Raw genomic sequence first — 26070 nt, 5'->3', positions numbered from 1 at the left:
ATGTGTCGAGGAAGAGATTGCTACGGCTGAGGTCAGAGAGGTCTTTTCCTGCTTTCTCCTCGAGGGTTTTGATGGTTTCCTGTCTCACATTCAGGTCCTTTATCCATTTTGAGTTTATTTTTGTGAATGGTGTGAGAAAGTGGTCTAGTTTCAACCTTCTGCATGTTGCTGTCCAGTTCTCCCAGCACCATTTGTTAAAGAGACTGTCTTTTTTCCATTGGATGTTCTTTCCTGTTTTGTCAAAGATGAGTTGGCCATACATTTGTGGGTCTAGTTCTGGGGTTTCTATTCTATTCCATTGGTCTATGTGTCTGTTTTTGTGCCAATACCATGCTGTCTTGATGATGACAGCTTTGTAGTAGAGGCTAAAGTCTGGGATTGTGATGCCTCCTGCTTTGGTCTTCTTCCTCAAAATTACTTTGGCTATTTGGGGCCTTTTGTGGTTCCATATGAATTTTAGGATTGCTTGTTCTAGTTTCGAGAAGAATGCTGGTGCAATTTTGATTGGGATTGCATTGAATGTGTAGATAGCTTTGGGTAGTATTGACATTTTGACAATATTTATTCTTCCAATCCATGAGCAGGGAATGTCTTTCCATTTCTTTAAATCTTCTTCAACTACCTTCATAAGTTTTCTATAGTTTTCAGCATACAGATCCTTTACATCTTTGGTTAGATTTATTCCCAGGTATTTTATGCTTCTTGGTGCCATTGTGAATGGGATCAGTTTCTTTATTTGTCTTTCTGTTGCTTCATTGTTAGTGTATAAGAATGCAACTGATTTCTGTACATTGATTTTGTATCCTGCAACTTTGCTGAATTCATGTATCAGTTCTAGCAGACTTTTGGTGGAGTCTATCGGATTTTCCATGTATAATATCATGTCATCTGCAAACAAATGTATTTATCTTTAGTTTTTTCTCCCAAGGTCTTCAAAGCCCATGCACAGTTATTAATATATATTTATGCATATATGTATATAGAAGCATATGCACATACTAAATATACTACTAAATGAAAAAAAAGTAGCCATAAATATAAAGAAATTGAACTGTCTGCTTATGTTTTTTGATATTTAACTACTTTTATTTTTGGAGTTTTTTAAAAAAAATTTATATATTGTTTAATTTACATCCAAGTTAGTTAGCATATAGTGTAACAATGATTTCAGGAGTAGATTCCTTAATGTCCCTTACCCATTTAGCAGCCCCCCAACCCCTCCGGCAACCTTCTGTCTGTTCTCTATATTTAAGAGTCTTTTATGTTTTGTCCCCTTCCCTGTTTTTATATTCTTTTTGCTTCCTTTCCCTTATGGTCATCTGTTTAGTATCTTAAATTCCTCATATGAGTAAAGTCATATGATATTTGTCTTTCTCTGGCTGACTAATTTCACTTAGCAGAATACCCTCTAGTTCCATCCATGTAGTTGCAAATGGCAAGATTTCATTCTTTTTTATTGACAAGTAATATTACATTGTATATATATATACCACATCTTATTTATCCATTCATCCATTGATGGACATTTTTGGTTATTTTTAACTCGACAATTCAAACTGTGTGTTCCTACATCATACACATAGATCATAGATTTGTAGTAATTTATAGGTTATATATTTGTGCAATATTTGTAAAAAAAAAAAAAGGAATAAAAAGAAAGAAAACAAAAAAGACCATAGCCTGGACAAAAATCTTGTTTTTATATGAACATTTCAATAATCATGTGAATCCGATCATGATCCTTCATATGATTCCTTCTCTACCAATCCAAAATTTGAAAAAAGTGAGGAACAATGAGAAGAAAGCTTTAACCTTAGATATGTTAAGAAAACCCTTCTTAGATTTCAGTTCTTAACTTTAGAGTAGACCCTTTCATTTGCTGCTCATAATGTATATCAAATTTCTCATTCAGTGCTACTGTAAAGTGATTCTTCCAGTCTCCTGCAATCCCTGCAACAAAAGAGAAAACATAGTAAATATGTTGTCCAGCCAGAATCATGACATTCTCTAACATTTATTATATTCATTAACACCTAATCAAATTTTATTCTTATAATCTTCAATTATACAAGTAAAATATATACCATAAATAGTATACACACACACACACACACACACACACACACACACACACACATTTGAGCAAAGAAATATTTGTCCTGATTATTAAAAAACAAACAAAACCCAGCAAATTTCTTTCTCTGACTCTTCTCTCTTGTGCTACTTTACTTAATTTTTCTTCTACAGTTTCCTCTGAAATGTCAGTACTTCTAAGACGAGATCCATGTTTTACCCACTCCCAAGATATGAAATATCATCTTCAAACTAAAACTCAAATCCAGGCTTATGTCTCCATATCCAATTGCCTATCTGATATTGCCACTTGGATTCCATGTAAGTGTCTCAAATTCAACTAGTTCAAAATTAAATGCATTTTCTCCCCACAAAACTGTGTTTTCTTTGTGTAATTTTCCATAACTTGGTTAATGACAACACTAGGTATCCAAGGCATAAATTCATAAGTTGTCCCTCAACTAATTCTAATTCTATATTCATATTCATAATTTTTTCATATCCTTTGCTTCCTCTCAATTTTTGCTTCCGCTGATAGTTAAGCTTCTCAACATTTCCCAGCCTTGTGTTATTGCAAGTCTAGCAGGCTCTTTTGTTTTCCATTACACCCAACCCTCCCCTGGGAGAAGGAGTATCTTAAATTAGTAGTTCCCTTGTCCCCTTAGCTCAAGGAGGTCTAAACTTTCATAATTAAATAACCCAAAAAGATAGAAAATATGTGTCCTGAGAATTGAGTAGGGTCTGAGGTTATAGCAGTATGCAGCCCTCTACAAGCATGACTACTATTTTAAGTCCATCATTTTATCATAAAAATACACCTGGACACTATGAAAAAGAAGACTGAGATTATCTGAGAAGTAAACAATGAAAATATAATCCATTTGTTAACTCTCTTTTCAGGGGCTCTCTACTGGTGCCAGTGGCGGGTTTGCTATTCCTATTATTTTAAAAATTCCTGACCCTCTCACTGAAAGTTTCCTTCAAAGAGCAAGATTTTCTCTATTCTGTTCTGCTTCACATATCAGCAAGACCGATGTCCCAATACTCTGCATATTCTATATGCCTTTGGATTTATAGACTGACCATATCTCATCAGATAATTCCTCCTCTCAATAGAATGTCACCTCACTGTATTTTGATATTTTTGGTTAAACAAAGCTGTATGTGCCACAAGTGTTTTGAAACTTAATCTTTTTAAAACAACTTTAATGAGGTGAACTGATATACAAAGAACTATACACATTTATTGTGTACAATTTGATGAGTTTGTATATTTGCCACTTGGTCTTGAAAAATGTTTATCACTTCGTGAAGGTAAAGCTCATTGTTCCAGGCTTGTTTCCTCATCTCAAAGTGAGGTAACAAAGAAGTTTTCTTTTGAGTGTCTAGTTTGAATTTAAAGAGAATTAGAATTTTAAAATCATATACATTTATATAATGTATAAATTTATGTATATATATATGTATATATGTATGTTTATATATGTATATATGTATATACATATATTTATATATGTATATTTCTGTATATATATTTATGTATATATATTATGTATATAATGTATAAATTTATGTAATATATATAATATAATTTATATAATGTACATGGCGCAGCACCAAGGCCCACAGACTTTATAAATGATTGCTAGTAGGATCTGGTATTAATGCTGGTACTAAGGCTGGGGAGGCTGCTAGCCTTTCTTAATATGCTGCAGATACTAAGTAATCAATAAGTAGTAGCAATTTAGTAGTAGCAGTAGTAGCAGCAGCAGAAATACTAATGTTTTAATGCCTCTGTAGAACTGGTAATTCAATACAAAAACCACTCAAATGTAAAACAGCTCTGAAGAAAACAAGCTGGGTCCACAGGCTAGAATAACTTCAACAGGTGTTTGCCGGTAACTATTTCAACTTGTGACTTCCTATAGCAATCGGGGCAAATTGCAGGACTAGCTCACCCTTTCTCATGAAGGGAGAAACTTTTTGGTTCATGATTTCTTCTGGTAGTGTTGTATAATTGGTAGATGGGTTGTTCTTCATCTCCTGGAATGAAGTATGTTGTATAATCTTGTCCACAAGCTCTTCTGATGGCTTCTTTCCCAGAAATTGTATCACTTTTATCACCTCTTTTCTGATATCCTAGATAAAAAAAGTATTTTGAAACTTTAATTACTAAAGTTAAATATATTGCTATTTGGATTGAGAGAGAGAGAGAGAGAGAGAGAGAGAGAGAGAGAGAGACTCTTTTTCCCCACTGACATTGGCTTCAAATTAGGTTTCAAGTGAAAATAAAAACAAAACACTTCTTGGAGAAGTGGAATTTTTTTTAACTTCTCTAGGCATTATTATTTTATCCATAATGTAGATATAAAAGATGCTTCAAAGATTGTTAGAATCAACTAAATTAGCTCATGTTTATAAAATATTTTTTATAGTTCTTGATGTTTATTTAGTACATGCTCAATAACTATTATCTAACAGTTTGAATATACACTCTCAAAGACTATAGTCTCACCTATAACAGATTAAGTTTTGGGCTAAAAATATGTACACAGTTTTCATTTTTCTCTAATTTATTGATGTACATACTGAGAAGCAAAGTAACCAAAAATATTAAGAAAAATTATAAAAACTCAAATAGTCAACATGGAACATCAGATGTATATGAACGAACCATAGCTATAAACATCCCCATTCCTATGTCACTCTTATAGTGTGCCCTACCATCCAGGAAAATCATCCAATGCAACTATTCGCAATACCAACTATAACGCTTATCTCTGGTGTATAGTTCCCTTTACAAAGAATGCAATTTTCAAATTCTCTGTTCTAAAAATTACAGCTTGCCTGTCAAGCTTCAGCTCAAGTATCACCTTCTTTGGGATAATTTCTTTGAACTAATCCAATTTGAGTGAGATAACCCTATTTTTGCTCCTATAAATTCCCATATAAGTCTTTATTCTCATAATTTTATTTACTTGTCTATCTTCTACCAAAAAGTTTGTATATCTATATATAATATTAATATATCTTATTCTCTTTCTACTTGATACATTGTAGAAACAAAGGAAAACTAACTTATTCATTCTTAGGCACCTTACTGATTCAAATTTGGAGGAGACTTCAACATGGTCATTATCAACCAAAATAGGGAATAAGTGAACATAGACCCTGGGGTGGGAAGGTTGAAATGGTTAGATTAGTTAATAAATTTTTTGTGTGTGAGTTTTAAATTTACTCTTTTCAATATTCTAGTTATAGAGCATAATATTAGGCAATATAATAAACTACATATCATGGTTGTTTCTCTTTTTCAAATTTGTTATACTGTTAAACTCTATAAAGAAATAACACTTCAGTTTCTAAAACATTATGTATGATTTTATTTTAAATTTGTTCTGATCAAAACAACTCTAGAATTTTTGCAACATGGATTTTAATAACTGTACAAAGATGTGAGCAAGAAACAATTATTGATTGCTTTCTTGGTGCTAATAAAGAATGAGAGAAGAAAAGACATTTCTCTTAATAAAGAAACCCGGGATTTGTCTATTTTTGCAAAAATTATTTGTGTACATTTGTGCTTCAACCTACTACTCAATTTATGGAATAGAATACTCAAAATTTCTAGAGTTCTTCCATTTGCAAGTTTTGAACTTCATTCATTCCACTTTCCATTCCCATAAACAACAAAAAACATCAACATAAAACCTGCCATTCTAAAACTGATCTAATCAACCCTGTGCCTTACTTAATAGTTTTCAAACATACACATATTATCCACAGACAATATATGATTTGGTTTTGCCCAATTGATGTGCATATTTGACGTTTACTCTTTTTCATTCCGATATCATACTTAATTGTAGGACAAGAGCATATATCATGATTCTTGAGCCTATGTATATTTGGGTTGTTTCCAATTTTTATAGTTATGGAGAATGCTGCTTTGAAGATTATTGTACATATAACCTAATGTACACAAACCAGAGTTTCTCAAGAGTATATACGTAGGCATTTGGGAGTGTTAAATCCTGTTTGGTTGCCCTTCTTAGATAATGACAAATTGTTTCCATAGTGTTTCTTATCTTCTGTATCTTCTTATACTTCTATCAGTAATATGGTACTTCTCAATGGTCCACATTAACTGACTTGTTAATTGTCAGTTTGGTGCGTGAAATGCCATCTCATAGTGACTTTTATTTTGTGTTATCCTGATTACTAATGAAGTTGAGAAAAAATACACTATAAGGAAATTTGAGATCATCATACTTTTGCATATTGCTGCTCTGACATTCTGTTTATTCTCTTCTTCTGGAAGTTTGAGTTGATAGATGTGGCATCGTATCACTATCCCACATATCTATCACTCTATTTTTAAAGTATTCTACTCATCTCATTGTAGTACATTCTACATAATTTCCTCTGCTCCATTTCCACTTCACTAACTTACTATTTAGCCATGTTCTATATGTTATATGAACCATCTCTTAATTTTTTAATTTTTAAAAATTATTTTAGAAATTCTATTTTGCTATTTTTTTTCAAATCTGCTGAGTCAATTTTAGTAACCTCTTCTTTCTTTGTAAAATATTTTTCTTATTTTATTTCTTTAAACATATTAAGAATAATTATTTTATAGGGTTTACCTGATAATTCCAACACCTATAGATTTGGAGGCAGTTGACACTTCTTGTCCATCGTGATTCCTTATGTGTTCATATCTGTGTGCGTGTGTGTGTGTGTGTGTGTGGTTCTGTGTTTGCTGTTGTTTTGTGAACTCAAGTTCTTTCAAATTTTATCTTTGGTAATTTTTTGAGACTCGGTTTAAATATATTTATTCACGGAAGAGTTCTATTTAATAGCTTCAAATCTGTGTTAATGTATCTGAATTATTATAACTTTTGGAGATGCCTGAATCATCTATTTAAAGACATATTTTTGTATCTAGAGTCTTGTCAAGTGTTAATATTTTAGAAACTATTAAGTTGCCCATATGTTTTCTTTTTTCAAAGTGTTTAATTCCAGTTAGCTAACATACAGTGTTATATTAGTCTTAGGTGTACAATAGTCCATAGGTTTTCAATTTCTCACCTCCTTCATGTCTTCATAGAAGAGAAAAAGCACATGTGGATTCTTCCTCTTTTCCCACCAAGATTTTGCATGTTTATACCAGGAACCATAAGGCACTAAAGTTAGACATAAAAGCAATGTAAGGGCATGGTATCATCTCTATAAAGCTTGAAAATGAGTATGTAAACAATAGTAACCACAAATAAATATAAATAAATGATCATGGAATGAAAAATAGAGGTCAGTCACAGATCTTAAGCAAATTTCTCTGCAGCAAGAGAGGCAAAGTATGTTGAATAATCCATGTACAGAAATACATTCTAGACTTTCAACATTATGACATGGTTTATGGTTAATTATCTGATTAACTTGATTCACAGCTTATAAGAGCATTTTTGAAATGTGTGCGTGTGTGCGTGCATGTGTATTTGTGTGTGTGTGTGAAATCAAGTTGTCAGTGAAGGGAGTTGAGTTAATGAAACTATTAATGATCTTATAATGAGAATTCAGTCTAGGTTGAAATTTACTATTCATAAAACTAGCTTTTACAATTAAAGCTGGTAACTATATAACTTTTTATTATATTACTAGCAGTTTATATGGTAGGGATGTTTCCTTAGGGACTCTTAGTGTTACTCTCATTTTTAAAAAGTTAGAAGACTTTTTTTATTTATTCTTGAGAGAGACAGAGAGACAGAGAGACAGAGCACGAGCAAGGGGAGGGGCAGAGAGAGAGAGGGAGACACAGAATCTGAAGCAGGCTCCAGGCTCCTAGCCTAAAGTGGAGCTTCAACCCATGAACCGTGAGATCGTGACCTAAGCCAAAGTCGGATGTCCAACCAACTGAGCCACCCAGGCACCCCCAAAAAGTTAGAACATTTTGAAGATGATGTGATTTGCTCAAAAGTGGTCTCTCTTCCCTTTTCTTTTCTCATGCATATCCCAGTGTTTCACCCAATAAAAAGCTGACCAAATAATATAATGCTGTGTGAGTCAATGCTGTGTGAGACAAGACACTGCTTTGCATTGTCATTGTCCACCACTTCTGTCCTTTGACTCTACTGACAATTGTTCTTAACATAAAATATTGTATATATGTCTGTATATGTATATGTATATGTATATGTATATGTATATGTATATGTATATAATTGGATAATTATATCCAATTTGCAGAGGTACAACATTATCTTTCTCTGACTTACAATATGGGTTTTGACCATCTTTAGACATATGTTTAATTTGTGATGGTTTAGCATAGATTTTTCCAAAATACAGCAACAAACATAAAGTCCATATATTCCACTTTTGAGTCAATATTACATTCTATGGATATAAAGACATTATTACCATTTTTTTTTTGCAATTATTACGACAGGATCAGAATGGTCTTCTTTAGAAAATACTAGACTCTCTTGAATCCTTTCTTCCTCAACTTTAAATAGTTGCTATAGTCTGGAGTTAATTAAAAGGTAAAATTTCCCATAATTTCTGCTCTAATAACTCTTGTATGGTTCTGAGAAATCTAGTTAAAACATTCAGACTGTACCCTGGATGAAAAGAGAAAGAACTTTGTAGATACTCAGATTTCTTCGTGAATGCTCATCCAACAAAGCACTTGACATTTTCCTTGGAAACAAATGGGCACTCTCCCTTTTCTATTTCCTTGCCCTCTTATTCAATAGAGTTGTAATGCTATGAGATACTTTTTCTAATAAAAAGAAATGATACAGAATTGGACACTGAATCTCAGTCTTAGGAAAATGGCTACCTCCAACCTCCAAACACACTTTTATATATTTATTTTTAGGCACTGAACTGGAGTGTCCAGATTCTGCATTTTCCATCCACATCTGGAAACACTGTGCTTGCTCTAAAGTTCAAAGTCTTCTAGAATTTCTGTTTTAATTAAGGATCAGAGAAGATAGCAGACCACAACAGACAACAAAAATATTTGCTCAGAGACGTCATTTGTCTTGTATCATTTACCTTGAAAGAATTCCAAGTAAAGAAGGTGTCTTACCTTGTCCATCCATGAATCTCTCCACAAACTCTTCAAAAGATCCAGGATCTGGATGGGCATTTACCATTAGAAAGAAATAATAAAAGGAAACAGCGACATCTTTGGCGTTCCGGCAAAGATAGATCATCTAAAAGGATGACATTATATATTACGTCACTTGATTTTTTTCAAACATAGTCTCATCAAGAAACATTTATCTTTCCAACTACAAACATAATACATATTCATTGTAAAAAGTATATAAAATATATAAAATTATAAAGAAGAAAAATTCAGTAACCTGAAGTGAAAGTATCTTTTTATTCAGTGCCTGTTCTCACTTTTCATTTTGTATGCCATTTTCACATATAATAACTCATTTTAATGTCACAAATGCAGTCTTTCATGCAGTCTTGGAGGGAACAAACGTATTTAATGGGGGTCTATTTAAATGCACATTGATCACAGTGAAAATGTAATCTTCACTAACATCGTGTTGAGTTTCTGTACTACATGCAGAAGAAACACCAATCGGAAAGAGCAGTCAGGAAGCCTTGGTTAATTGCCAGTCTGGCACTAAAAAGTTCTATCATCTTGTGCGAAGCACCAGTTTTGTATATAAATTTTCTATCCAGTAAGCAAGTGAGTTGCGTCTGATCTTTACGGTCTTTTCTAGGTCCAGTACACAGTGCTGCAGGAAAAGATCTGCAAAAGGAAACTTCAGCATTCCTGTGGTCTCCACTTCTGCCCTCAGGAACCTGAGCCTTGCCATCAGGGAAGGCTGTTCATGACTCTCCACTGTTTACTGGATTTGATTGGGCTCACTAACTTTTCTTAACTCTTCAAGTTTCTACATTTGCAAACAATTTTAAAGATTTCTTGTAGTATATTCTAAGAAATATGGCTCTCATTTTTAAAGTCCTGCTATAAAAATCTCCAATTACTGCGGAAAAAAGGTGAATTTTCTTTTCTTATGAAAGCTATCAATAGCCATATTGAACTTTTCCAATGTAATGTAACACTCTCCTTCTTGCGTTTTGCATACTAGCTGAATAGAACTCATTGCCACTGTATGCATGAATTTACTTCAGATCTTTACCCCTTGCATTTCTTCATGCTGTTCCCTCTGTCTTGAATATTCTCTACATCTCAAAATACTATCCATATTTTAAAGCTTGGTTGCAGGTCTTCATGAGGCTTTTTATTTTCTCAGATAGGGGGTGGGAATAACAAAAGCAATCCCTCTTCCCCCTAAACTCCCATTTAGTTTATCTTATCTTCATTTTGACAGATACTATTCTATACCCCAAAGTTTTTGCCATGCATGCTATTCCTGTCTTGGAGGGAAATCTAGATCTTTCTAAAAGATAGGGCTTTGCCTGTATCGCTCTCCAGACAAAGTTGCTAGTTTACCCACAATTCTCTTGGGATCATAATCCACTTTAAAATGCTATACTTGAAACACCCCTGTTCCTGTGATACTTCATACCTCTCACAACTAAAGCTTGTGGTGATTCCCTTGCTTTAATTGAAAATATGAACATCTGCCTCATTGTATTACTCTCCATTCCCAATCTTGTCATCATCCAGTGTAACTTTAGTATCTGTATGCATGAACCATCTAATTCACTAAGTTCTTGTATTCATTGATCATTTCCTTTAGTTTACCACAGCTAACCACTTTTATGACCAAATCACAAATAATGTCAGCACCCTAAAGGTTTCACTTCTGAAGACCTATGCTGGAACATCATGTTTTCTTCCAAGAAATTCCTACTCCTTCTTTCTTCCTCATCAGTTTTTCCCAATATATCTGTCCTGAAACAATTCCAAGGTCTGAAATTTATTGTCCTCAATGTTTCTTTTATGTGTTAGTTTGACCCCCTTTCCCCTCACTTTTTAAAATTCTCTTTTAGCTTCTGGTTCATCACTGTAAATACACTTTTACTAATAGTCCCAATCCATCTATCTTCTTGTCCCCCAGTGAATTACCTCAGAAATGCTCAGGACATGATTCTATCTAACTGTTTGATTGATGTCTGAGATGATAGCCAGTTTTGTGAATGCTAAATAGTTTAGTGAAGACTAAGACTATTGTAAATGGATTGTATCTATTTTCATTTGAGAACTGAAGGGGCCACAACCCATTCTCCAAAAGAAAAAGAGGTAACTTGGTCAAATCTCTTGAAAAAATGGTGATTGCACATCTCCTGAAAAATATATAAATGGTCTAATGAGAGAAACTTTATGTAATGAATGATGTCAGCAGGATGTACATGTTCCATCTAGGATTGCTTTTGATGAAAGTTAAACAACAAACAAGAAACTAGAACCTTCAGAATTTTGGACCATGGATCTCCATAAAAATGTCAAACACACCAGCTATCATTAGAGTACAAAATAGAAATGTTTCCTGACTGTGATAAACCCCCAATTTTGTTATTACAACTGCGTATAGTACTTTGATATCTCATACTTGTAGCATATAGGGTTGTGGTATATCCTAAAGAAAGCTAGAAAGGTGTTGAGAAACAGCATCAATAATCCAAGACATAATGTTTTAGGGTTATATATCATTCTCTGTAAAAACCAAAACTGATCACGTCAATCATCAACTCAAAATGTCTGTAACTCCTCATTACCACCAAATAGAGTCCAAACTTCCTAACTTAACTTCAGTGTCTGTTGTGATCAAGCCCTAGCTTATCTCCCTTCATTTATCCAGCCAATGTGTATAGTCAACCTAGCAACTGAAATGAACTTGTTTCAGATCATCATTAGGGTTGCCTCTGGGATTGTATAGACTAACTCCAATACATCTTTTAAATATCAGCTGAGATGTTACTTGCTCTTGAATACCTGCCTTACTGTAATATCTGGGCCAGAATTCTCTTACTTGACCTGTGACACCTACTGCATCATCTGCTTATTTGTCCCTTTCCCCCAATGGACCATGTGATCATGAAGACAAGGCTTGCACATGTATTATTAATCCTTACATTGCTGGCACACAATAGATACTCAGTAAATAATTATTATATAATACTTGTCTGGTTTATCTTTTTCTAGTTTGCTTGAATGCCTCAACATGCCAAGTACAATAGTTTGCAAAAAGGAATACATTCAATACAATCATTAGTAACAAATACAAAAGTAGCTACCATTTACCAAATGTTTATAATATACTAGATACCGTGTTAAGCACTTAACAAGCATTATTTCACTTAATTCCTATAACAGTTCCACCAGGAAGATGCTATTATTATCCCCTTGCAGATGAATACCTTGGAGTGGCTTGGAGTTTACCTGTTTTTTTTCCAAATAACCTCTAGAGTTGGAGTTGAAATATAGACTCTAACTACACTGACCTTAATCCATATTTATTAAATATCTGTAGGTTCCATGAAAGAACAAATAAATGTGTATAAGACACAGGATGTTACCTGACTTGATCTTTCCAAAATTATTTTGAGTTGGATGACTTTTTTTAATGTTTATTTATTTTTGAGAGAGAGAGCCTGTGCAAGGCGGAGGAGGGACAGAGAGAGAGGGAGACAGAGGATCTGAAGAAGGCTCTGCACTGACAGCAGAAAGCCTGATGTGGGGCTCAAACTCATAAACTGTGAGATCATGATCTGAGCCAAAGTCAGATGCTTAACCGACTACAGCCACCCAGGTGCCCCGACTTGGATGAAGTTTTAAGAATACTAGACTCTGGTTACCTTACAGTTATTTTCCCAAAATGAGGCTGGAAGAATGTCAGCTGGCAGATGAGTCTTCACTATTCTAGGAGATGCCATCTGTTTTAATTGTTTTACTCCTGATTTTTAAAAAGTTAAAGGTTATATACAACTTCCAAAATTATAAATATTTACGTGGATTTTATAGATATTTTTAAAATAGAAGTAACTTTAAGATTCTATATTGTATTCATAGTAATAATACATACTCACTATGATAGAAGTTTACATAGAGGAAATTATAGAGAAAACAACAAGATACAATTTCACCATATTGGAAAAAATAAGTATTAATATTTTGGTGAGCAGCCTTCCATATAAATGCAGTTGACCTTTGAACAACATGTGTTTGAACTTCCCAGGTCCACTTATATATGAATTCTTTTACAGTACAATACTATAAACGTAGTTTCCCTTACTTATGATTTTGTTAGTAACATTTGCTTTTCTCTAGCTTACTTTATTGTAAAAATACAATATATTAATACATGTATAACATACAAAATATGTGTTAATCGACTGTTTACATTGTTGGCAAGGTTTCTGATCCAATAGTGGGCATTAGTAGTTAAATCTGGGGGGAGTCAAAAGTTATATGCAGATTTTTTTATTGTGTGAGGGGTGATCATCCCTAACCTCAGCATTGTACAAGGGTCAACTGTATATCTCTATGCCCAGTCTCAGAGCCATCTAAATACCACACATGCAGACAGAATTTTTAGTATCTTCTAACTGATTTTTCCTTAACATATTATATCGAAACTACAAGGAACATAGGCCAACCTAATTTTTTTAATGATTTCATAGTGTTATTGTATCACATTAAGCTATTCCTTTTTTTGATTCCTTTTTTTGATTAATTTTTCACAATATTTAAAGAACCTCTGATGAATATAATTTTGGATATAACCTTGAAAATTTACATGTTATTTTTCTAATGTTTAAAGTATTATCACATTCAGCCATATAGGGATAAATGCTTACATATTACTAGACTCTACTGAAGGCATATAAAAGCTATCCTTATTCACTCTATATCAGACAAATGCTATACCATAAACTCTGTCAAGATTTAAATTTAAATTTACGTATTCTCCATGTAGAGGACATCATACTAATTGTCACTCTTGCTTCCTCTCTCTTTTCTTGCACCTGCTATAGCCACATTTTAAAATATATGTAAACAGCTTGAAACATCTACTTAAATATTACCATTCATCAGCTCTTCTCTTCTGCACTCCAAGAAAGGTATTCGATTAAAAATGACGTCTTCTTTGCATTTTTCCACATCACCCTCTTTGCAGATCATGTATACAATTTCACTAACCCAGGTTGTACCTGTAAAAATTAGACAAACCTTAGTGTCTCACTGACAATGCAGGGCTGATGATGCAGGTAGTGGATTTATAGCTGGATAAAGTAAGAAGGTACCAGTGCAATATTATTTGAAAGATAGAACAGCCACAGAACTTGGGGCATCTGGGTGGCTCCATCTGTAAGCATCTGACTCTTGATTTCAGCTCAGATCATGATCTCACGGTTTGTGAGATTGAGGCCCATGTCTGGCCCTGTGCTTGGGATTCTCTCTCTTCCTCTCTCTGCCCACCCTGCTTGTACTCTCTCTCTCAAAATAAATAAACTTAAAAAAAAAGAAGCATTAAAAAAAAGAATCGCCACAGAATTCAAGAAATATTTCTTCTAATACTTACTCTTGTAAGACCCAAAAATAGTCTCAAGAAATAAGGATGAATATTGTAGGAAGACACGCCTATAGTAGGAGTCCAAATTTGTCCATGATTAATTGGGACATTATGCAAGCTGATAACAATTTGGGATTTAAATTTTTACATCTAAAAAGTAGGGAGGCTTGATTTATCAAAATAATCCTGCAGGGAAAGCATTGTATTTAAACATTATCAGGAAAAATAAAGAAGAATAAGACATAGTTCCTCACCGCTAGGACAAGTTAACAATAAATACGCTTAAGGCAAATAAAGTCATACAAGGGAAAATAATACACAACTGAATGCTGAGCTTAATTCAAAGAAAGATAAGATGACTATTGGAGTATGGAGAAAGAAAGCTTTCAGGTAAGTCTTGAAGAATGGACTAAATGCAGGTGGACTAGAAGGAAGAACTGAAAGAATTGAAGAAGCCAGAGAGCATACTCTCAGAGTCTCTCACATCCACATATGTGCTATTCCTTCAGCCTGGAACCCTCTTCTATGAGCTAAACTTCTCATGTCTTTGTTTTGCTCATTCTAAGAAGCCTCTGAAAGGCTCCAACTGAGGTGCTCCTTCTATATGTTGTCGCAATACCCTACTGGACTTCATTCACCCAAAGCAGTTTCATACTGTATTGTATCTGCCACTTTATTTATATTTACCATCAGATTATAAACACTGAGAGAGTAGAGATTAGGTGTGTTTTGTTCACCATTATATCTCCAGTGGCTAATATTACACTTGTCACATAGCAGGAACTCAAATATTTGCTAAATGAATAAATGAGAAAACAGAAAAGGAAAACTCATTCAAAGAAATAGTGAAGAGTCAGGCCAGTGAGAATAATCAGTCCCTACATTTTTTGGAATAATGTGAGTAAGGAGGTGTCATTCATTCATTCATTCATTCATTCATTCATTCATTGTTTTCAACATATATATTGAGTACAAAGTTGTCACTATGCTAAATGCCAAGAATACACAATTAAATAAGATATGGTCACTATGCTGATGTTACAGGAGGATTTAGACTACCTTTTCTGTCTAATAGATATCTGTAAATACTGTGCCAAAATACAAAATGTTAATTTTGAAAAAAGAAAAAAAAAGTAAAGAGACTTGAATAACAGAAGATACACTGAAGCACGCTTTAGCCACAAACTTTACTGATAGCTTCTTATGCCTCAACTTGAGTCCCCGTTCAGAGGATACAGAAAAGAATAGATCGAATCCTTGCCTTCTAGTGCTCAGATGTGCTTTTGAGAGTTGCAAACAATGCTTGATAATTACATCACTTCTTTTTTCTTAAGATGCTGTAATACAGGTGGGTACAGGAATTCAAAGGACTGCAAAGGAGGAACATTTAACTCAGTGTGCTGCTGCTGCTGCTGTCATGTTTCAACAAGAAATGCCTTCAAAACAACATGAGAATTGAACTTAGCATTAACACATTATTGGCATTAGTTCACTGGTTTTGTGAGTCAGAGACTGGTTCTACCAAGCAGAACTGTCTTTTTTTTTTTTTCAATCAAAGGTCACATACTTAAGAATAATATAGTGGTGAAGAAAAGAATTGGCAATAGATTATAAAGCCTAAATTGAAGAAGAGATAGGTGGGGAGGAGGCTGCCAAGGCAAGCAGACAGCAAACATAAAATTCCTTGTAGTTCATACTAAAGAGTTTGAGCTTTTGATAAGTTTTAGAAAGGCAGTGTTGTACACTGAGCAAGAGAGTAAGATTATCAGGATTGTGTTTGGGAAGAATTCCTCTGGTGGAAGGGTAAAATAACAATGGAGTGAGAGATATTTAGTGCTTAACATAGGTAAATGTTTAAATGTAGCAACCAGAGAAGTCTGGATCAGATCTTCCTAATTTCTAGAGATCTATGGCTGTAAAACTCCAGAACTACGAGCCAATTTCAGGAAAAAAAGAGATGTTGCTTAAAAAAGGAGTTTCGGGGATAGCCTTAAAGAAAAAGAGCTTTAGCTGAAAAAGAATTTTTTAAAAGTTTGCAAAAATTGCTTATACTTTGTTTATGTGATGACAATAATGACATTAGGTAAACACAGTTGGTAGTTTAAATTTTTAGTTATGATTCTATATTCATCCATTTATATTACATAATTTTCTAAAGTGGCCAGCCATAACTATCTCTCAATGTGCTACTCAGGTTATAGGTACAGATTGTGCTCTTAGAATACAGCTATGATATTCCACTTTTTCTATGTCTAAACTACTGTATCCTTCACATGAAAAATGAGTATGGTAGAAGTGAACAGGTTAATATTTACTATTCAAGGTGGTTTGTCATTTCTAGGTGAAAAGAGAATGACATTGACATACTAAGGAGACTTACCAGATTTAGGATAGGTGGCAATGACAATGTCATCTGGTCTTGCCTGGAATGTCTCCACATCATCCCAATGTTTTATAAAACCTTTATACATTAGAATTCCATGGATTTTGCCAAAGTATTCACAATAGTCAGAAGATTTGGAAGAATCCATCATAAAGCGGTACACTAAAAGAAAAAAAATGTATGTTTTCCACTTTATATATACTTTAAAATATTTTAACATTAATAATAGCTCTAATTGAGGTTCTCTTGGGTGTCTAGCATTTCTTAGCTATTGAGCATTTAAGGTAAAAAGCATATTGAAGGAGTATATGATATAGTCTTGGTGCTTTAAGAATCTCTACTATTAAGAAGGTAAGTCTAACATATAAAAAGAGTAAGAAAGTACAAGGCACTATAAAGTGTTTAACTACATTAAAATTATATTTATATACAATATTTGACATAGAAAATTCCATGATGAAGGATAACACAAGAACACTCTATTTCTGTACAAACTGATGGGGTATATAAAGAGATGAATATGCTCAAAAATACAACAATATTTTGGTGGATAATCACTCTGATTAAATATGTATACATTAAATAACAATAAAGATTGATGGTAACATTCGATAGCTATTGCCAGATAGCTTCCTTAGTTCCTGAATATGTTTCATTTAATGAAAAAATTCAAATGCTCAACGAGTGTATATAAAAGAAGATAAAATTAATGAAACTGTAATGGATATTTCTAAGACATGGGTTCCTGAGGGAATAGAAGATTCCTCTGGGAACTCTCACATTACTTTTAATTTTCTCTTTCACTTGATTAGTAAAGTAGTGGATATTCCCATTGAATGACTTGTCTGAAACTTATAAGGGTAAACAAGATGGTTATCACAGATAATTCATTTCCTGATTCTATGACAACCCATTTTGTGTTCAGGGTTGGTCATAGAATTTTTAATTAAGCAAACTTTCCTTCATTGACTCAACTTCTACTATCTTTTCTTCTCCATTCTGTTTGTGATATAGCATCTCAACAAATTTCGTCCGTCTTTGATATTAGCCACTCTAGATCTCCTTTTTATTCATCTGTGTGAACCAGACTAATGCAAATCCACCATGATGATGTCTCTGTGACCTGAAGCTTTCTTGAGCACATCACCTCCTACCCTTAAATATACCCTTGGGGCAAAATGTCCTTGATCCACTCTGGAGACATGACTATGGCACACACTTATTCTTAAACATTCTCCTCTTGGATGGTCCCCTAGCAGTGCTCCCAGCCTGTAGCGTTACAAAAGCAAATCTTAAGGGAGGTGGGGTTACAGAGATCTACTTGTCTTGTGTGGCCCAACATACTTTTTGTCCGTAAGTCCTCTTAATAAGCCATTTCTTTTTTTTTCAATATATGAAGTTTATTGTGAAATTGGTTTCCATACAACACCCAGTGCTCATCCCAAAAGGTGCCCTCTTCAATACCCATCACCCACCCTCCCCTCCTTCCCACTCCCCATCAACCCTCAGTTTGTTCTCAGTTTTTAACAGTCTCTTATGCTTTGGCTCTCTTCCACTCTAACCTCTTTTTTTTTCCTTCCCCTCCCCCATGGGTTTCTGTTAAGTTTCTCACGATCCACATAAGAGTGAAACCATATGGTATCTGTCTTTCTCTGTATGGCTTTAATAAGCCATTTCTTGTCAAGCTGGACTTGGCCTCTTTCTTTGGTTTTATAGTTCCTTCAGTCATTGGAAGTCATTTTGCATATACCTCCCTCTCATGAATCACTCTTGCTAAAAGCTGCCTGATACACTTATACATTTGTAACTGCTATGGCTTTTATTGTCTTTTTCAGAGAGCTTGTAGTATAACAGGAGCCTTCTGGAGGTAGCAGTTCTTTTAGCCACTCAATGTGTTTCCTTCAATAAGGAGAATCCCAATTCATGAGAGATGCATTATAAAGAGAAAACGAGGGTCACCTGGGTGGCTCAGTCTGCTAAGTGTCTGACTCTTGATTTCAGCTCAGGTCTTGATCTCATGGTTTGTGGGTTTGAGCCCCACATTTGTCTCAGTGCTGACAGTGCAGAGCCTGCTTGGGATTCCCTCTCTGCCTCCCCCTCACCCCGCTCTCTTTCTCTCTTTCTCAAAATAAACAAATAAACTTAAGAAAAAAATAAAGAGAAAAATGAAATTGCAATTACCATGACAAATGGATTCACCTAAAATAAGAAATACCTGATGGTAAACTTTTAGTAAGAGAAGTCTTACAAACCAAACCAAATGAATAGACCATTGACTTCTAAAGGCTATTTCCAGTCATGTTTTCCCCACTATATTTGTAGCCTGCACATTACAGATGGAGACTTTCAGATGTTGCCTCCTAACTCCCAATCACTAGCACCTGGCAATAATTCCATGGATTCAGTCCCTGCCATTTCCCTCATTTTTTTTCCTTTGTGCTCACTGCTCTCCTTCAGAACCTACCCAACTATTGATTGAATATGAAACTGGCTTTCCAACTGGCTTTCCTATAAAAAGTGAAAATCTCTTCTTTCTACAACCACCAGTAAAAGGAAATGGATATTCTTTACTAGGCATTTACTTTGTGCCAGATTTGAAAAGTTTTATTTTAAAATCTTATTTATATGTCATAAAATTACATCAAAATTACATCATTACATCATTACATCATTAATTAGGTTAAGTCTGTCCTGCATCAGACTCCTTGAAGACAGAAACCATATTTTTCTTACGCAAGGAAGGGCAAAAGTGCACATTTTTATGTATACATGTAAATGTGCATATTTATTTATTTATTTATTTATTTATTTATTTTGTCAGAGAGAGACAGAGAATGAGCAAGCAAACTGGGGGAGAAGCAGAGAGAGGTGAGAGAGAATCCCAAGCAGGCTCTACACTGTGAGCATGGAGCTCCATATGGATCTCAATCCCACAAACCATGAGATCATGACCTGACTCAAAATCAAAAGTCAGATGCTTAATAGAGTGAAACACTCTCAGGCACCTGAAATATCCTTATTTTTGATACATAATTGGTGAAAAAAATTAAACAACATAAAGAAAATGAAAGTGCCTTCTTTATCCAAACTAAAGAGATAATCGCTCCTAATACCACAATATTTATGCTTCCAAATATTTAAATGTATATAAAACCTATACACCTATGTACCTAATTTAATTTGTATTATTATTATTTTTTTAATGTTTATTTTGAGAGAGAGAGAGACAGAGTGTGAGTGGAGTAGGGGTAGATGGAGAGGGAGACACAGAATCCAAAGTAGGTTCCAGGCTCTGAGCTATCAGCACAGAGCCTGATGAGGGGCTTGAACTCACGAATCTCAAGATTATGACCTGAGTCAAAGTCGGATGCTTAACTGACTGAGCCACTCAGGCGCCCCTAATTTGTACTATATTTTACATTCATTTTGTACTCTATTCTTTCACTATATAATGTGAGCATTTTGTTGTTAATATATAAATTCTGTTTTTATTCTTATAAATTATACATAGAAGTCCACAGTATGGGTGTAATATAGAAAATAATTCTTTTTTTTAAATATTTTTTAAGGTTTATTTATTTTTGAGACACAGGGAGACAGAGCACGAGTGCGGGAGGGGCAGAGAGAGAGGGAGACACAGAATCCGAAACAGGCTCCAGGCTCCAAGCTGCCAGCACAGAGCCCAATGCGGGGCTCGAACCCATGAACTGTGAGGTCATGACCTGAGCCAAGTTGGACACTTAACCGACTGAGCCACCCAGGCTCCCCGAAAATAATTCTTTAATGATGGAAATTCTTGTTTTTCCCAACTTTTTTTAGATATAAGTAGCACTCTAATGAATGTCTCTATGTTTTTCACAATTATCTTCACAGTGAGAATGGAATTGCCAAAATAAAAGGTATATTGTTAAATATTTTTTAATCACTAAAATTATACCAATTTGCACACTATATGAAATTGCCTATATTCTCACGTGCTCACCAGTATTTGCAAATTATTTGTTGTAATCTTTCACAATTGAAAATATATGTTTTTAAAACTGTGTTTCAGAGATATTTTATAACATTTTGTTTTCATCTTTTATAAATTTATTGGTTATTTTAATTATTTTGATCCATTTTGTCTATCAAGGCTGTTACTTTTTCCTAACTGATTTTTTACCTAGTAATTTACTGTTGATTTTATATTAAAAGTATGGCTTATTTTTCTGTTTTATATGCCAGTAATATTTAAACTCTTTTAATAGTGTTGTATAGAAGTTTATTGCTCATAAAATCAAATGTGTCAAATTTTTACCTTATGTTTGATATGGTAGCGTAAATATTTCAATGTGTTCATATAATGAGAAATACATGTGTTAAAAGTTTATATATTCATTTTAATTTAGATGATTAATGTGTACATAACAAAGAATAGAATATAATTTTAAGAGTGTGGGCCCTAAAGTAGACCACACTGCTTATTTTTTTAATTGTTTTTTAAACTTTATTTATTTATTTTTTTAAAGCAACAGAGTATGAGTGTGAGCAGGGGAGGAACAGAAAGAGAGGGAGAGAGAGAATCCCAAACAGGTTCCATGCTGTCAGAGCAGAGCCCAATGTGGGGTTCAAACTCACTAACTATGAGATCATGACCTTAGCCAAAATCAAGAGTCAGATGCTTAATGGACTGAGCCACCCAGGTGCCCTTAGACCACCTCATTTAAATCCTTGCTGTGCTATTTGAAATTATATATAATCTTGGCAAATTATTTCACCTCAACTGAAGTATAAATTCCCATTATAAATGCTTAATAAGCATGAGTCCGTATTGTTATTGTGTCAAATCCATATGATAATAGAGCGTAGAGAGCAAGATGGAGTCTGTCATGTCACGTAAGAGCCTGGGTCAAGCAATGACAGTAGCGGTTAAGGGAACTGCAGCCTAGCCAAGATACTGCCCGGACCAGCAGCACCTGACACCCAGAACTGCTAACAAGCAGAAGCAGAGGAGGTCTGCAGGGGGCCCAAGACCCTTTCAAAAGGGGAGGATTTTTGCAACAAACTGTCAGACTCTTCAGACATGACCCTTCTATGTCTGACCACTTAAAAAAGTCAGCTGCCTCTGAGGGCTCTGCCTGACTGATTTCTGAACAGAACTGAGGTCCTTCACCACTTGAACATAATAGGCAATACGTGCTGGATGCTGACCTGGACGTGACCGAAGCTCAGCTTTGAAGCTTTGACTGATTTCGTGTTTGGTTCACTAACTGACTTCCCACACCCTTCTGTTGCCTTGTTGGTTGTGTAGTGTGTTTTCTATTCTGCTCTGTGTGCTGTGTAAGAAACCAAGTTTAATCATATGGCGAAATGACATTGAGTTTGGAATCCTGAACCTGCTTTATGATTATGATTAACTTTGCCTTATGATTCAATAAAGCTGACAATGTGGAAACATACAACTTGCATGTGTGCCTTCACAGCCGGCTCATGACAAGGAGCCAGACACTTATGACCTTCTAAGTTAGAAACAGTACAAATTACGTGGTAATATCTCCTTTCAAATCAGGGAAAATATGTGTTGTCAAAATTCCCAAGAATATATTTCAGAAATATAAAATTATCTGGCAAAACTGATGATCAGTTATCTGTTTTCTCACTGGGGAGAGTAAAATCTGTAAATATCCAATGTGACTTTTACACAATGTGACTTCTAGGTGTTTACTCCACTAAAGTTCTTTGGGACAACCCAGTGTAGCATTTATTTCATTTTGGCCTCAGATTACACACCAGAAGAGAGACAAAATGAAAAATATTTTCAATTGTTGTTTCTGACTCAAGAATGGCTTAATGTATGTTTTGGAAACCACAGAATAACACTAGTCCTGCATGTTCTTACTTAAAAGGGAAAAAAGTTCCAGTTCCTATTGGCAAACTCAACTCTTTCAAGACCTCTCTCTCAAGTATGTTAGATGTAATCTCACCAGAATTATGATATTTTGATTAAAAATCAGTTTTGTTAATAAATCACCTTGTTCCTTAAAACTTCTTTGTTGTCAGAAAATAGAAATCTTTCACTAGCAGAAATGTGTATAAAGGTGTTGCTTGCCCAACCTACTGATTTGTTTGTTAATGTGAACAACTTTCTCGGTATTCTGCTAAGTTTGCAAAAATTGGCTTACAGTCAATTGGGAGTAGCTGATATATCATTCGGCACTTGGCTGACTTCTAGCTGCCCCTTCATGGTCAATTTTGGTCTCAGGGTTAAGCGAAGAGGCATATAATAATATCTATTTTCTTGTTAACTTCTTTTGGTAAATTATCTCTTATCACAATGTATGGACTTACCCTCTAGATGATGTCTTCTTTCTTAAAAATGTATTTCAGTTAGAAATTGTCAATTTTATTTTCTAACTCAGTATAAAGGTTATTGTGGTCTAGAAACACCAACAAAAAATTGTTAAAACTGTGATTTATAAATTCAGTTGAATTCAGAAAGAATTTTTTTACCTCTTTTTTCTTCTTTTCTTCCTGTTTTCTTTCTCCCTTTTTCTATCCTCCCCTCTTCCATCCCTTAATCTGACTCTCATTCAGCAAATAATCTCTGTGAGTGCCTACCTCATTTCCAGACACAGTGTTAAGTGTTGAGCAAACTGTGGGCAGTGCAGATGTATAGGGCTTGCTCAATCCTCATCATCTTCTGCTTACTTGGATTTGGGTAAAATGGTTGAAAGCAGAGAATATCCTTTTCTCCATCAATCTACCCCAGCCTCAGCACTATGTCACAAAGCAGATGCTGAAAAATACTTGTTAAATTTAATTGCTAGATCAAATCTCTCTGGGCTTTCCAATTTTAATTAAGGACTCCTAGATAAAATAGGTACTATGCTGCCAAAAATCTACCTGTCAACTATTTACTAAGGACTTGGATATATGCTGTGTTTTTTCTGATGTATCTCACCTAAAAGTAATGATAATATTTACAAGGCCCATGGTACTATGAGACTGGTTCTGACATATTTCACAGAAGTGATCACCAGACTAGAAGTCACTCTTCATTTTAACTGTTTCTACTCTGCTTGCTCTGTTTCCTTATTAATGAAATGGATAACATGTCCAGCATTCAGGACTTACAAAGTAACTATGATATTGTAGTTTTGTGTTAAAATTATTTAAACAGAAAAGCATTATGTAATGCAAGATTTATTTTTAATGACAAACAAGGGACTTAAAAAGGCTTTAACATGCTTTACATTATTAAGTAACTAAAGTATTAATATAGACTTTATTCTCTCTATATTTCCTTTTTTAACAGTTTTGTGATATATAATTTGCCCCTAAACTTTTTATATCTAAAATTTTAATATTAATATCAGTGATAAAAATAATACAACCTGTCCAGATGATCCTGGGAAGGAAACTGGATGGTCCAATTTAGTTTTCTTTAAACTCCACTCAGGTTTTAGGCTGCCAAAAAAGATGAGAACCACTTATGCATTTGGGATGTTTCCAGTGAGCTTTTATTCTCCATGCCAGCGAAGGAGGCAGAGATAAATTTGTGGGGGTTGGTCTTCTGGAGTCTGTGATTCACTGGAGTATCACAAATATGTATACGTACCAGCTGATGCACTTAGCCAGAGTCATTCTCATTCATACAGAGATGTTAAAAAGCCTCTGCTGTTATTTTTCATTTTTGGCTCACAATCAAATTCCTAAATTTGCCAATAGCAATCAGTGGGTGGGGGAGAGGGAGGGAGAGGAAGTGACTGGGAAAATGAAGGAGAAAGGGTTTGGAGAAAAATATATGAGAACTTGAAAGGGGTTCCTTTATTTACTCACTGGCAAATAATAAAATGAGGTTGACCTTCAAAAAAGTAAACTTCCTAGAGGAGTGAGAGAAGAAAAAGAGAAGGAAAAGACAGGAGGGCAGTGAGGACTCTGGATCGGGAGACCCAGCTTCGTTTCCTGAGAACTGTTTAAGAAGGCTTTGTAGTACCTGGTTGTGTTCTAACAAGCCAATTGGAAAACACATCCTGCTTAAGATCTTTGCCTTTAACTCTAAAACAGCCCTGAAAACAGACGACAGCTAAGGAAAGAATGTAGATATCACTCACCTTTGAGCTATCATTTTAAAATTCTCTTCAGTCCCAAACACACACTTAACATATTGTGTGGAATTTCCACATAAAGTTAATCATTAATCTCAATGAAATTTAGATACAAGAATGCAGAAAATAAAAGGTCAAAGGTTTGTGCAGCCCAGGAACCCTTCACCTTTCTTCTTTGCAGCTCTCTGCACCTGCTTTGTCTTCAGTTGAGGAGATTCTTCCTTGCTCCTGCCCCTCTACCCTCACCAATACCTTCAAACCAATTAGTTTCAAACCTGATTACTTCTCATTTGTCTCTTGATTTTAATGAGATGGCATTTCCTCTGAAAGGCCTTCCGTGACTCTTGCAGAACTGAATATCCTTTAGAGTCACCTTCAAACCCTACACTGTCCTCCATAACACTTTCTCCACTGTGCTGAAATTAAACTTTATTTGTCCTGCTTCCTTATTAGCACATAACTGATTTAGACACAAGGTTTTCACTATGTCTGGCATTCAGCAGGCTATGCATTGAATACATATTAACTGAATGAAAGTGGCTAATGTGTGCAAGGGACATCACAAGCTAAGAAAACCATAGTCCTTAGTTATAGACGGCATTCATACCTAGCCCTACGAAAGCTAAAAAAGAACAGATGAGTGGTTTCTGAGAAATGAGGCTTTTCATGATAAAAAATCAAGGTACAGCAGGAATAATCAGAGACTCAAATTTAGATTTTATATTACTTGGTTTTGTGTAGTTGGTCATTTTATTTTTTTGTATTTTTTGAGTTAGATAAAATGTATGTGTTAAAACATTTAATTATTAAATATACAAATTTAATATAGACTATAATTTTTAACCTTGTGGCATAGTTTAATTTTTTAATTATTTTTGTTTAAGTTTATTTATTTATTTTGAGAGAGAGAGGGAGAGAGAGAGAAAGAGAGAGAGAGAGAGAGAGAGCATGAACAGGGCAAGGGCAGAGAACAAAGGAGAGAAAAAATCCCAAGCAGGCTCTGTGCTGTCAG

General features: G+C 34.5%; 1 protein-coding gene across 2 annotated transcripts; it reads right to left on the bottom strand.

The window, feature by feature from the left end:
- Positions 1 to 1597: 1597 nt before the first annotated feature.
- SULT1E1 (sulfotransferase family 1E member 1) lies at positions 1598 to 24477 on the bottom strand. Of its 2 annotated transcripts, XM_045473826.1 has the most exons (9): positions 24345 to 24477; positions 22162 to 22286; positions 16969 to 17133; positions 14101 to 14226; positions 12871 to 12968; positions 9170 to 9296; positions 7168 to 7262; positions 4032 to 4212; positions 1598 to 1950 (listed from the first exon to the last, which is right to left on the bottom strand). In XM_045473826.1, exons 3-9 carry the CDS (start codon positions 17120 to 17122, stop codon positions 1838 to 1840), a joined length of 894 nt encoding a protein of 297 aa, XP_045329782.1. In that variant the 5' UTR covers positions 17123 to 17133; positions 22162 to 22286; positions 24345 to 24477; the 3' UTR covers positions 1598 to 1837. The 2 variants fall into 2 exon arrangements, with proteins under 2 accessions (XP_045329782.1, XP_045329783.1); XM_045473827.1 differs by lacking the exon at positions 22162 to 22286.
- Between the last annotated feature and the right edge of the window lie 1593 nt (positions 24478 to 26070).

This window comes from Leopardus geoffroyi, chromosome B1, assembly GCF_018350155.1.
Source record: "Leopardus geoffroyi isolate Oge1 chromosome B1, O.geoffroyi_Oge1_pat1.0, whole genome shotgun sequence".
In the NCBI taxonomy this organism is placed as follows: domain Eukaryota; kingdom Metazoa; phylum Chordata; class Mammalia; order Carnivora; family Felidae; genus Leopardus; species Leopardus geoffroyi.
This window is presented reverse-complemented; position numbering and strand designations above follow the sequence as displayed.

Bases quoted from the DNA above. Each gene is read 5' to 3' on its own strand.
- SULT1E1 (XM_045473826.1), bottom strand. From the start codon at position 17,122: ATGATGGATTCTTCCAAATCTTCTGACTATTGTGAATACTTTGGCAAA. The intron at 14,227-16,968 runs GTAAGTCTCCTT...TAATTTTTACAG, and splicing joins TGCCACCTATCCTAAATCTG to GTACAACCTGGGTTAGTGAA. The intron at 4,213-7,167 runs GTGAGAAATTGA...TTTTTTATCTAG, and splicing joins TCTATGAAGACATGAAGGAG to GATATCAGAAAAGAGGTGAT.